This window comes from Biomphalaria glabrata, chromosome 2, assembly GCF_947242115.1.
Source record: "Biomphalaria glabrata chromosome 2, xgBioGlab47.1, whole genome shotgun sequence".
Lineage (NCBI taxonomy): Eukaryota > Metazoa > Mollusca > Gastropoda > Planorbidae > Biomphalaria > Biomphalaria glabrata.
Window position 1 is genome coordinate 64,480,560 of NC_074712.1, and position 14,834 is coordinate 64,495,393.

The 14,834-nt window shown below is 31.8% G+C and overlaps 1 protein-coding gene across 2 annotated transcripts; it reads left to right on the top strand.

Annotated features, from left to right (window-relative positions):
* The first annotated feature begins 1,506 nt into the window (after positions 1-1,506).
* LOC106064305 (uncharacterized) lies at positions 1,507-13,589 on the top strand. 2 transcript variants are annotated; one of them, XM_056021986.1, is made up of 3 exons: positions 1,507-1,672; positions 7,131-7,650; positions 9,446-13,589. In XM_056021986.1, exons 2-3 carry the CDS (start codon positions 7,170-7,172, stop codon positions 10,057-10,059), a joined length of 1,095 nt encoding a protein of 364 aa, XP_055877961.1. In that variant the 5' UTR covers positions 1,507-1,672; positions 7,131-7,169; the 3' UTR covers positions 10,060-13,589. The 2 variants fall into 2 exon arrangements, with proteins under 2 accessions (XP_055877961.1, XP_055877960.1); XM_056021985.1 differs by lacking the exon at positions 1,507-1,672 and adding an exon at positions 2,112-2,696.
* The last annotated feature ends 1,245 nt before the right edge of the window (positions 13,590-14,834 follow it).

The following is a 14,834-nucleotide window of genomic DNA, read 5'->3' on the forward strand; positions in this document are numbered from 1 at the left end:
TTCTAAAAGAGCAAGAATGAAGAGTTTAAAGCGTCAAGATGAACAACTGGGGGAATCAACAGACTAATTAACGTATCCCATCCAGGTTTTTATCAAGAGCGAATCCAAAGCTTTTGAGGAGAGGCGATTTTTTAAGTAAATATTCCTTTATGTATGTTAGCAAATCGGCCCACTTCCGCACGTTGCAACAATAAAAAAGTTTAAAATTTAGATTGACGACGGATATATAAAAACTACACGAACATCGTCCGTCGGGGAACATTTTTTTTTCATTTAATTGCTCCATTTGAAAAGGGGAAGGGAGTGTGGCCTATTCGATCAGCGAACTGTTAGTTTCCACTCTTTATATTGTTTCAACATCTTGTCTTATAAAATACAGACGTTATTTCAAAAAAGGTCAATCTAGTCATGCACGTTTATCAACGACTGCCAAGTCATTGGTTTTCCTGGCTGGCAGATAAACATTAGATAGAATTATGTTCCATACGCCAAAGCCTAGAGTCTTGACTGAACTAAGATCAAGTATTTCGGTATTGACGCGTGGTCGAGAGGCATCTTGGCTTGGCTACCTAGAAGGGGGCTCGAGGTTCGACACCCGACTCGGGCAGAGTTGTGTTTACTGAGCGCCATAAGGCAGCACGGAAAACCAACTCCTAGATACCCCCCCCCCTCAACTGGTCCACAAATGAGATTGGACCAAAAGCGCTCTGAGCATGCTATAAGCATGAAAGTAGCGCTATATAAAATAATAATATGGACAAACCCAGCTCTAGACAAATATATGCAACATGCTTATATAGTATATATTGCCTTTCTCTGCCCTAAAAGTACACAGGCTATAATAGTGATTATTGAACTTCAGACACAATGGTGCGTGAGTGAACTGGACTGAACAAACATGTGACACGTGTAACGTGTTGACAGTATGCACTAGATCAGTGGTGCTCAACCTAATTCAATCTGCGGGCCATTTTAATTTCCAACACTAGTGTCGCGGGCGACATGATGAAAAAGATGATGAAAAAAAGATACAAAAACTTAATGAAATTGACCTGGAACTATTTTATTTCAAACCCAAAGATCTAGTACTTACATTGAATTATTGGGATAGTTGAATTTTCTCTTTATACTTCAAAAATTGGCGTAAGGTCTGTTTATATTTTGTTGTTCTTTTTTACAGCCACAGACTTTCTTTATAAAAACAAACATGTTGGCTAGCAATGGTATCATGTTCTACAAAAAAGTAAAGATCCGTTCACTTTTTCTAGTAGATTCTATAGTCCTATTTCGTGAACGCACAAATGTTAAATGCCTTGGTAGTAACTCATTAGAAAGGAGTAAGTACCCTAACTTAGTAAAGATACATTTTAAACTTTTTTTATTTCGGGGGGGGGGGGTGAGGCCGCTTTTCTATATTTCGTGCCGACGTTTTGGTGGGCCGTATTTTGGGCATCACTGCACTAGATCGTTTCGAAATATGAGTAACGAGAATGCGTGGATATTGATTGAAATAGTTGAATAGTTGTTTGTTAACATTATGTACGGTAGCCTATAAATCTATAAAGACAACGTGATTATAATAATAAACCAGTTGCTTCAAATGATCGCAGTGTTTTCCAACTTATAAGCTACAAGCTGCAAGCTGTCGGGAGAGAAAATAATATAATGATCGGTAGGCCTATAGCAGCCTTATAATTACTTTAACATGTGCTAAATTTATTCTACCCTTGACTCATTTTCGATTACTAAATTCATAGGCCTAAATGAAGATATATTTCTTTTGCGAGTATTTAAACTGAACTGTAATGGTGTTCATTATATAGATTAATTAGATGCAAGAAGAGTTTTTCTAATGATTTTAATTATAGCCAAAAAAATGTAGGCCTTTAAAACACAGATAGTTCTTAATGTCATTGATTGTTAGGCTAATTTTATATGTACATTTTTATGTAGGCCATGTTATAAAAAAAAATACTTTTTAATAACTACTGTAGTAGTGTATCAAAAGACATAAAATATATCTTAAGTGTACCACAGACCTAGATGTAGACTAATATAATATATATAGGTCTGTGATCGGTCATACACACCTAGAATCTTTGTGTATTGATGTGTAGTGGAGATAGCCGTGTCCAGTCTGCTTATATATATTTATTCTATATTATATAGGTCTGTGATCTAGATTTCTTGCACTGGAGATAGACTTAATCTATCTCAAGGCTCGGCCTGTCTAGATTACTACTACTACTAGATCTAGTGATGATTCTAGTCTAGACTAGATCTATTTAAATAAACATAGATCTACATCTAGAGCTAGATTAGTAGATAGATCTATCAATCTATTCTAGGTCCAATCTAGGACTAAAAGATAAAGTCGCTATATCTATATATATAAGATAGATCTATTATACTACAGCTACAGAGTCAACTTTAGACGTCACTTTAGTAGATCTCATCATTCTATTTCTAGACTTAGACTCGTCTCTAGTCTAGAGTCTAGTCAGAATCTAGTCACTCGACTCACCGTGGACGTGTAGTTTTGTAGTGAATAAGTTAGTAAGACGACTAGACTAATAGTAATAATAATACTAATAGTAGTAATAGTCGGGCTAACAGTAAGACCAACACTCACACTGGCAACACTCAACACTCAATCAATTGTGAATCAACACCAAGTCGTCCAAGTCCAAGTGAAGGTAATCATGCATCTTGTTACCATGTGGTTATGATGGTAATATATGACATTTCATGTAATCAACCATGGGTCACATTTGATTATGAGACTAAACTCTAGATTTAAAATCTAGTTATCTATATAATATAGAAAGATTCTAGATGTTTATATATAGTTAGAGAGAGAGTAAACGTAAGCTCTTATATTCTGAGCACCCCATCAAATTCTCCTTTGCTTAACGCCTCGCTTTTTTTTTGGTTTGTAATTCCTTTTTATGTTTGGAGCAAAAATTGATGTTCCAGGACTGTGCATATCCAATTTTAGATAAGTTCCTTTATTTTTGTTCCATTTTTCCAAAGCAGATCAGATGGCAGTTTTTTAGATTCTCTGTAACCGTTGATGTAAAGCTATTGTTTTAACCTCCCCCGGCAACTCACACCCATTTAAGGAATGAGGGCTATATTATGAGCCTGTTTGATCATAAGCTAATGGGTATTTCAAAATAATTGGTAATTCTGCAGGAGTTCAAGGGGCAGCCATCTTTGTACTATTTTGTTATTGTTTATGTTCCAAAGAAATCCCAAGATAGTGTCTTAAAAAATACCAAGAATTAACATTACTTCTGTGTTTTCAAAGCAATGCTATTTTTTCTTTTAATGGACCTCATTCACCAATTGTAAACAAACAACAGTTAGCCACGTGGCGCTCTATCTCTTCTATATAATTTACGATCTCATGTTTAATTCATGATGGTTGTCACGTGACAGTTTTTCCCATTGCCCATTGTTTTATCAATAAGATCACGTGACTAAATGTTGTTTGTTTACGATTGGTGAATGAGGTCCATTTTGACTTGGTGTCAATACAATACATTTCTTATTGTTCTGTCTTCTTTTTAATTGTTAAATATTGTCTAGAATCTATATCTATTTTGAATTATTCTGATATAGAGAATCTAAATTTAACTAGGCCTACAATAAATATCAGCACAGTTTAATAGACCTTTATTGCCTTTAAGAACCTTGTCATATTAATATAATAATTAGTCTAGTTCTAGGAGTTAGATTATGAGTCTAATTAATAGACTTATTAGGACTAGATGATACCAGTATAGTATAGCTAGATCTAGCATATTATTTAGCTTCAAAAATAAAAACAAACAAAAACCCAAATTTGAGAGAAAACCCAAGATACAAGATTACAGTCTAAACAATAACAAAGATGGCTGCCCCTTGAACTCCTGCAGAATTACCAAATAGTTTCCACTCACCTATTATATAGAAAAACCATTCCATCACATTTATACTGTTAGCTGTAAAAAAAAAAAAAAAAAAAGGTGTTCAGCGAATCATAATCTTAATGAATTTAACTCATTCTTCTTCCCTGAAGACAACAAAATTGTAATTAGAAATATTGGGATTATTAAATCTATGATTTGTTCAATGAATAAACAAGACCTAGATCAAGATAGGCCTATCTATAATATATATAATTTATGAATGAAAGAAAAGAGTGCAGGCTGCTAATTTGAAACCAGAAACCATGCCTACTGCAGGTGATTATGCCAGGTGAACTGACAGTGAGGAGAGTGAGGTATACACTAAGCATATAGTGTCACAACAGGCAGTGGGGGGAAGACTCAATATGAAAAAAAATTATAAGTGTCTGGGGGGGGGGGGGGGTGCAACAAAACAAACATCCAAATTATGAAAACAAGAAGAGGTTCCATGGATGGGAAGAGAGAGAGAGAGAGAATACATGTGGTTGAACATGTTATAATAATTAATTTATAGATCTATAATCTATATAGATCAGTGGTTCCCAAACTTTTTTGTCTCGTAGACCCCTTGCCATGTTTTTAAGTTTTCGGTAGACCCCCCAGCATTTTTTTTGAAAATTCATTAACTTCAGATGTGCTTTTCTCACTGATTACTATGCGATATATATTTATTGATGACATTCAAATCAAAATAAAGCAAAATAAAATGTAATATGCATTACAAGAAGTAACTAAACAACAACAACAAAACGCCTATTGGTGGGCAGCTTTGATAATAAAATGTCAATCTTTGTAGCTGCAAGTTAACCTCATTCAATTTATGAAACAAGTAGGTTAAATAGACTATGTCCGATTCCCGTTTAATTTCTGTGTTTTAAAATAGGATCTTAGCAACCAAGAACTCAGAAAAAATAGTGTCAAAGATAAGGCTTTCGACAACTATCATACTTCAGTGTGAAGGAGCAATTGATCAAAATTTCAGGCAAAAAGCAATTCTTTATGAATTACTTGATTCATAACAAAAATATAATAATACCACTACATTATCAGGCAAGGTTAACTAGTCCAGCTTTTAAAAAAAGTAAATCGTAATAACACGATAACCATTCATTGTCCAAAACTCATTTCACCATTACACCTTTGAACTGTATTGTTGCTTAGAGGAATTTTTAATGATATAGGATTGTGTAAAACAGATTGTAAAACCTCTTCAATGGTTGGCAAAGTCAATATTTTGCTTATAGTGTGCAGTTTTTTAGAGTTTGATATAAGTATAAGTAAATATATTGTAAGACGCTCACAAACCTATTCTCTCCCATTATGTTTAATCAACATACTGTGGCTTAATTCTGAATTTAAAAGTTTTCAAAATTATTTCAAATCTTAATCTATTTTATTTCATGTTGACTTTTCTCGATGTTCCAGCTTTGATGGTTTCATAGCGACATAGCTTCAAACTTTGTTACATAAAAATAAAGAACAAATGCAATAGTTGTTCAACAAAGAAAGAATGAAGCCAAATTTTGAATAACCAACAATTTACGGTCAACATTTCATTTTATAGACTGTATAGAATCTGGCCCTTGTTGTTTAGAGAGAGAGGGATCCTTAGGGGACTGCAGGCACGACATGGCCTAAATTGTGCCGATGTGCCTCAAATCAAAAATCAAATCAAATCTCGGCCATGTAAATTATTACTTTCATGTAGACACAATTAAGGTATTTAAAATAATACGTCAAAATTTTTAAATAAAAAAAAAATCATTCCACTAACAGGGTTGAAATTCAAAGGATTAACTAAGGTACAAATCATGTGTGAACGAGTCAATTTCATGAATGGTCATGCTTCAATGAGATCCACCTTCGTAGACCCCCATTAACAGGCCATAGACCCCCAATTTATTTTTTCACTTCCGTAGACCCCTTGGAAGTCCTTGTAGACCTGGGGGTCTATATAGACCACTTTGGGAATCACTGATATAGATTTATATCTGTATAGGCATATAAATAAATGAACTATAAATGAAAAAAAAAAATAATAATAATCTTTATTGTCTATAGATATATATATAGAGAGGGAGAGAGTTCTAGATCTATATATGAGGCCATAGACTATAAATAGATATTCCGAATCTACTTCTTTTAATACAATCTAAATAATTTTAAAAAGAAAACCAATATAATTTCTTAGCAATTACATAGTGGTGTTCAGCAACGATTAAACCTTCACCTTATAAAAAAATAAAATACAAATTTGACCTAGTTTCCGAAAGTCGGTGTTCAGATATAAGAATCTACGATAAATACTGGTACTAGCTAGATATATATAGACTATATTATAATATATATATATATATATACTATACCATATATACTATATATATACTATATATATATACTACTATATCAAGAATCTAGATCTAGTTTATAATCTAGATTTAGTACTATACTATAGATATTATTACTGATGATCAGTAACTGATCTCTAGATCTATATACCGTATTTTAAATATTCTATGAGATCATATGTAGAATTTAATTATTATTCTAGATTTAGATGTAGACTCTGCTCCAGACAGTATTTACCAAACTGTGTTCTGAATAAGTGACTAGGTGTTATGTGAATTATCTGAGTAATTAGCACATTATTGGAGTAATTAGTCTAGTTTATAAGTAAATGTAAAAAAGAAATGGTAATTTTATTAGCTCTTCTTAGTGACAGAAAAAAAAAACAACTATAGCAACATCTTTATAAACTTTGGACTGATCTAGATTCTGACTCATAATTTGAAACAAAGATCAATAAGAGTACCAAAATATTTCAAAACAAGCTATTTCTATCGCTATTTTACCTTAGTGTCCTACAGCCTATTTGTGTTAGCAGGATTTTTTTTTTATTATGTTGCAATAAAGTCAAAGTATAGAAATAGACCCCACAGCAGATATTACAATTCAGCTTACTAGTATTATGTTTTTTGTTGTTTTTTTTCAAAATGTTTTTGTTCATCTTGCCAAATGCTCACAAATTGAGCTTTTAAGAATTTATCTTATTATTAGATTTGACTGTATTAACTAATAGTTTTAAAACCCTAACTAATGTGGTTTTCAAAGCTTTGAGATTACCTTTACCTCTCTGTTTAGAAGTATCCTCAATATTTCTTTTTTTTTTGTTTTCAGTTTTGAAACATCAATCTTAAGAACCAAAGGGCATCAACTATGAGTAAGGACAAACAAGTCATCGTAGAAATAGATTTGAATGAGATAAGGAGCACAAGTACTGCTGTCAAAGGGACAGTAGCGGCTGTGTTCTATGGAGTATGCTCAGTGTCTTCAGCTTTTGTTACAAAAATTGTGATGGATACCTTAGAGTTTGATTTTCCTGTGTCTATCATGGTGGCACAAATGATATTTACCATAGCAACCTTAGAAATCTTGTGCTTCTTCCAATTTATTAATTTACCAGCCTACACTTTGAAACGAGGAATGTCTTTCGCAGCTCCAGCGTTCTTCTATGGAACCAATTCTGTGTTGGCACTGACAGCACTATCTCACATGAACATAGCAATGTATGGTGTTTTAAAACGATGTGTGCCCTTATCAACTATGTTACTTTCATTAGTTATACTAAAAACTGGCTTACCAAGCAAAGTTACAATGTATTCAGTTGTAGTACTGACCGTGGGTTGTGTTATTGCTGGTAAGTACATTTTTTTGTAAAAACAATTGATAAGGTTTCAATAATTTATTACCTAAATATCTTTTTTTTTTTTCTTGAAGGGAAACTCCGATGGTTTTTCAAATTTGAGTTATTGAGATATTTAAATTCTAAGTAAAAAGTAGTAATAGTAAACATTTTTCCATTTTGTATTTAAATGCTTAGAAACATTTATATTTAATAAATAAGACAGTAAATTCTTGACATCTCAAAAAAAATGGGGTTTTTTGATATTTTGTTTTTAGGTTAGGCATACGTCACTTCCCTCAACAATACTGAAAGGGAAACTAGATTTGACCAATCGTATCGTTTCATTCTTACAGTAGCTGTTAGGCTTAGTGACGGCCTAGTCAAGTGCTATGGTACAGTTATATATAAATAGATAGATTTAAAAGCATTAGGACAACCAACTCGAGAAAAAAAGTAACATTTTCATCTAAGACCCTCCCTGTCCCAAGAAGTAAATAGATTGCAGGTCTAACTGATTTGACCACAAACTGGTTAGTGTAGTCTAGGTCTAGGCTACTTGTAGTCAGTCATGACAAAACAACCAAGCGATAGTGTTTGCTGTGTGTTGAGTGGTCAGGCAAGAAGATACACACTGCCGTGGTTAGTCAAGCATGTAAATCTCCCTTTAACACACATTTTTTTCTTTGCTTACAAGATCTAGATCTTAATGCATAGATGAAGATATATTTCTTTTACGAGAATGTAAACGTTACTGTATGGTTTTCCATAATACAATAAGTTGATAGATTAAATTAATAGGCATGTGTGATGTCACATAGAATCCTGGTGAAAGTCTGACCGGTTTGGATGCGCAGGAAAATTACGTCAGAAAAATATCAATTACTAAGTTATTAATGCCAATAAAAACAATATAATAATATATTCATTTTCTGTAAATCAAAACACATATTATATCAAAAATTGTCAAAACCATCGGAGTTTCCCTTTATTATGGGATTCTGAACTGAAAAAAAAAAAGACTGAAAGATTTTAAGATAAAATGTGTGCTTTCCAAATGCTTTCTTTAACATGCTTAAAATTAATAATAATAGTGTAAAGTAAACTTAATGCTAATTTGAAATATCAATTTTAGTGTTTTCTTACATATTTTCTTCTTAAATGGATCAGTTTTTCATAGCAAAGTTATATGATGTCTTGCTGAGTTGGGAAGATGTGCCTTACTTTATTTGTGACTAAATCTTGTGTTTTATACTCACACATGAAAAATATTTATGAGAAGAAAAAAAATAAATGCAAAAAAACATTTCTATGAAAAGAAGCAATTTCACAAAGAAATATTAGATACATTATGCATAATCCTTAGTTATTGTGTTCAAAAGGGAAATAGCTTGCAATGATTGAAATAGAATATGAAATACATACATTTCTTTAATGGCTGAAAATATTGAGATTTATTTTAGCTTTGATTGCTAATAGTAGATATTCTGCTTGTCATAAATGGTTTGGTTGCTATTACATAATTATGTTTTAAAGTTTAAAAAATTCTAAAATACAGTAGATATTCTAAGCGGTGCTCTAGTTCATAAGGATACATCTTCCCCTGAAAGAAAATATTTGGATGAAAAAAAAATATTTTAAAGCTCTTGAAACTTGCTTTCACAAGATGTTGATATCTCAAATATTTTGGACACAATTTTGGTTCCCTTTAGTTCCATCAAGTCGCATAACTGTATTATTTTTTATTATTATTATTATTTATAAAACCTTATGTTGATGATTAATTAATGATTGATTATCATTTAAACAGGTTTTGGTGACCTTGGCTTCAATTTGACTGCATATATTTGTGGAATAGGAAGTAACTTTATGCAAGCTTTGTATTTATTACTGGTCCAGAAGTACTCGGAACAACATTTATCTGTTACTGAAACTTTACAGTTAAATAGCTTCAATACCTTGCCATTGCTCTTGTTGGCTGCCCTTGTCAATGGAGAGCTGGTGGCCATCTTAGAATACCCTCATCTCACCGAGCCATTTTTCATCTTTATGTTTCTACTGTCCATCAGTGTGGGCATGCTACTGAACTACTCCTTGTTCCTTTGCACTAGTTTGACCAGTGCACTCACCACCAGTGTGGTGGGTGGCCTGAAAGCCTTGGCCCAGACATTGATTGGTCTGTTTACATTTGGTGGCGTGTCGCACAACTTGGCCACTTACATTGGAATAAGTATGAACTTAATTGGGGGCATTGCTTACATCTGGGCACGCTACGCTGAAAGTAAATCTCGACCCAGTCTCAAACAGGTTATTAGCTTGTCTCATCTGAACAGCAAAGATTCTACACACGGTGAATGTATGAATGGTACCCTTCATGATACCATTCTTTCGCCTAAAGCAAATCAGAATAGTCATATCAGTTGATATCAGCCATTAAGTATAGTTCTTTTTAGAAATGTTATGGATCATTCTTTTAGCTGTTTTGTCTTTTTATGATTTGAAGGGTGTGAAAAATGAATTTTGTTTTATTATACATTTGTATTTACAGTTTTTTGGTTTCTGAAAATGTAAATACTTGGTACATTATGGTTTATACATGTCAGCGGTATATAAATACATATGTGTAAAAAAGCTTGTTTGGATAAAAAAACTAGTCTAAATTAATGTCTATTAGTAAATAATTCATACTTTGTAACCAAGTTAGATTATTGCTTAAAGCAGCCCCCTGAAAAGCCCAGTATAAAATTTTTAGAACATACCACATTCTGATGAGGTTAATTTTTATTAAGGTTCCGCTGTGTTAAGTTAAAATATTATTACATTTAATTGCATGAAATCCAGTTGCATAATTTGTTATAATATTGTTGTCTAATCTCAGCCATTGGATTTTTTTTATACACATATTACTTTTATATGAGTTCCACTTTGTACATTTTAACCTGTACTGCATATATATTACTGTACACATAATGTGAACTTTTGCTTTTGGTCTCAACTCCTGGTGCTCTAAATGTAATGGGTGGGACCAAGGACTTTTACTTGCCATAACATATTACTTTGGAATAATGTGCCAATAAACTGCTGCTTGTACCGTACAAAAAGTTTGTAATATTTTAAAAACTTATGACAAGATAATAGCTTGGGTGTGTGGCATCTTGATGGATGCTTATTTTGTTTTTGCAAATTTTTAATTTAACATAAAATTGTACAGATTACGACACCTGTAATGGGAAAATGGATCCTGAAATAAAATACCCAATTATAATAAAATGTTGGCATCGTGTGGGAATTGAGTGTGATGAACAAAATTTTGTTTTCATTCTTTTCAAGTTTAGACTTGAATGTAAATATTAATCAGATAACTTTACTACTACTGTTTTATTCACTATAAACCTATATATCAAATATTTATGATTTGTTACTACATTCATTGTCTATTTATTTGTCACGCTCTCCACATTCCTTTATCTCAGCAGCACATAATTGGATAGAAGAATAAATTATTACCCTGATTGGGGAGTTTTCAATTTCTTTTTTAAAATGATTCATATCATTAACATAGATCAAAGCTGGATTTGCTAAAATAGTGACAGTGGTGAACTTTTTGTTTTAATCAGGAAAAAAATCTGGTTCATCAAAAAAGTGTTAAAATACCAATATATCTTCAACTCAACAAGATGTGAGTTGTGCATTTTTTAGCACTTAGTTCTTCATATTATGCTAATGTAACTCACAATAGACATTGGTATATTCTATCATTATGATCATTGAAGTTTGGATTTGGTTTTCAGTAGCCTAACTTTGAGAAAAATGTCAGTATGTCTTTTTTTTTTTTTTTTTGTTGTTTTTTTTTTTGTGTGTGTTTGGCTCAAGTTTATTTTTAAAACATTTAGAAACCTATATTTTAAGGTGACATTTTGAAAATCTGGCTTAGAACAAAACAATAATTAAGAAATTCGTTTTTTAACCTTAATAAGTCGTGTTATATCCTCTATTTTTTTTTTCATAATGAAACTTTTCTCGAAGAAGAGTTCAAGTTTTTAATTTCCCAATGGCTCACTACTGCAACATTCCATGGCAGTTGTTTGAATACAAATAACTTTTGCTGTAATATTTACAGTTATGAAAACTGATTCAACATAAAATAATTTATGTTTCCATGTTTTTCTGTGATATACTTTACACTTATAAATAATGACGCGTACATATTTATAAAAAGTATGTTTGAAGGTTCTTCACAGTGTGTAAAATGCTTGTTTAATGAGTGTTTTGTTAATTACATTTCTTGGTTTATATTGAAACCTCTTAAATGACAATGTAGTACATTTCTAGTTATTTTATTATTGTCTTGACATCTCTAGTACTCAGGACATAGTAAGTAATGGATTGCATTAATACATAACATGATAGGTTGATTTCTCAGTAGAGATAATGTGTAGAACTTGTTTGACTATTTCTAACTTACATGCTAATTGTAAATATTTTGCCTTTTATGTTAATTTTGCCTATTTGTGTGTACCAGTGTAATAGTTACCTCTGTTTTAACATAATCATTAATCAATATGTTGGAGAAAAGCTGAGGACTAAATGGGGGTCAGCACCTGTGCCTTTTGTTTAAATTTTCAATAATTTGTGATATGTGGACAATTTTTGTACACTGCAGGCGTATTATAATTTACTGAAAAATTCATTCATAAACATTTCATTTTTTAAAATGTTACACAAGCAATAGAGTATTTCAGAATGTTATCTTAAAATATACTGATGTTACTTGTCAAGAGATTATTAGTCCTATAAATGTGTTTAACTGATTAGGGGGAGGGGTTGAAGTCAATGTGATAAATCTGTTCTTTCATGTTTAGAGATTGAAATATTACAGGTATTATGTCATTGGTTTTCCTTTCTAATTTAGCTTAACCCCCTTTTTTTGTTGAAATTGAACATGAAAAAAAAATTTTTTGCCATTTTGCTTATTTATCTTTTTTTTTTTTTTACTAATACCGGTATTAATATATTCAAACATGATTGTTTTTTTTTTTAAGTTAATAGCATCTTTTTATGTTGAGTGGAGTGATCCCAAAGAGAAATCCTTTGGTTTTAGATTAATAGCTATATTTTATGTCTACAAAAATTTTTTTTACTTCAACTTAGATTCTTTAATTACCAGTACCTAAATATGAGATTCATAAGCAAAGATTTATCCTCAATAAGGTTACTCTGTTAGTAATTGGAAATTATTTTGAAATGTTTTCACATGCTCCAATGAGATTTCCATTTCGGTAACCCATGTAATTTTTTTTATTCTCCTTGTGTTATTTTCTTTCCAAAATTGTTCTAATGTGTAATGTGATTGTGTGGACATGTTGAAGGCTTTCTTATTCCATTAGCTAGTAACAACCTATATACTTTTTTGTGTTTTTTTTGAGTAATTTTAATGATAATAAATTGAGATATAAATTGTGTGCCACAACTAAATCACCTTGTAAAGTGACTTCACTAGCAATAGATATCATAAAACAGTCCATCCTTATTAGTAATAGTTGTACTACAATTATCTGTACTATTAATGTAGAGCAGCATTTTATTATTCTGGAGACTATGAATTATAGAAATAATGATGTTAACCATTTGATGAAGTTGGTGGCGTCGTACAATTAAATAATCATTATTTTGAGAAAAGCATTTTGAAGATGTTCCAGAGTGAAGCCACTGAAATGATCTTCCACTCTCTGGCTGTTTATGTCCATCCTAAACCTTACCATCTAGTTTTCAATGACCGCTCATAACCATTCAAATGTCTACAATAATTTTATTTTATTGAAAAGCATTATGGGCTGACAGTGATGACAATTATGAAGATACTTAAAGGGAGGAAACTCCAAAGATCAATTTGTACAATGATGAAATGTAGATAGTGTATTGATCTTATGCACTTGCAAAGCAAGCTTTGGGGGGGGGGGGGGGGGGGGGGGAATAAAATTTATTAGGGTTTCAATCAATCGACAATGTGAGAAGACCTTTTATGACTAATTTTTTTTTTGTTGACATTATTTACTTTGTCATAATTATACATATATAAGATAAGCAGGTGTTTGAATTCAGGTAAAAATTCTTCGCTGTTCTAAAATCTTTAGATTTGAAATACAGTCTTGTATTTTATAATATAATGATATGATTGTGAGATTTATCAAAACTGTTTACTTATGACAGTGTAATGAAGTTATTTATAATGAGTCTCATCTGTCCCTTGACTTTTGTTGTAACGGTGCTGTGACAGTTCATGTAACCAAATCCCTCCATTTTTCCAGATCAGCAGCTGTTCTTAGGATGAGAGGTCTGTCCATTCTTTTGCATTGTCCAGCCATTCTTTGGATGACCATTTCTTTCATGCTCTCTCCACTGTACATTGAATGATGAGAGCGAGTTACAATATGACCAACCCAGCTCAATTTTACATCTCTTCACATTGAGGAGTCTCCTCTTTTTGCCAATTAAAGTGTTAACTTGTAAAAGTACAAGCCCATTTGTCTTCTTTTCCTGGTATCTGATAACATTTTTCTAGATCTAGAGATTGGACACTTGCCTTAATAACACTTTGGATTATTAGATAGCACATTTATATGTTTTAAACAACATAAAATCAGATTTTTTTTTACAAATTTTTTATTAAAAGTCAAATAATAAGCCAGACTGGTGGATCTCCAATGACATGATAGAAAATAAAAATTTTGTAATGTACAATGTTTTATTCTTATTACTTTGTATTAAATAGTTATTTAGCAATTGAACTACTTACAAAATGGTAGTGTTAGTACTAAGTGACTACTTTCTATTTTCTCATGGTAACCTTATGATCTACATTACCTACAATATGGTAGTATTAGGGGTCACCATTTTCTACTGTTGCATATATACCTACAAATGTAGTCTTTCTCTTGGGCCAGAGAAGTAAATTTATTGAGCTAAGTTCTCTTCAACACAAGTTAATAATTACTAGCCTGCATAGATTTAATCACCATACCACTGACTGGAATAATAAGAAATATGAATCTGTGCAAATTAATTGAACCGCTATTACTGCACTGGCCTAGAAAAGAACAACATAGATTGAAATACGGGTACTTAAATAATAAACTCAATGCTATCATGTCACAACTAGTCTCTCCTTGCAGTATTAGATGAAAACAATAGCACAGATA

What these genes read in the sequence shown, in the direction of transcription:
- LOC106064305 (XM_056021986.1), top strand. Translation starts at nt 7,170, where the DNA reads ATGAGTAAGGACAAACAAGTCATCGTAGAAATAGATTTGAATGAGATA. An exon ending in CGTGGGTTGTGTTATTGCTG is followed by an intron (nt 7,651 to 9,445) that starts GTAAGTACATTT and finishes TCATTTAAACAG; the next exon opens with GTTTTGGTGACCTTGGCTTC.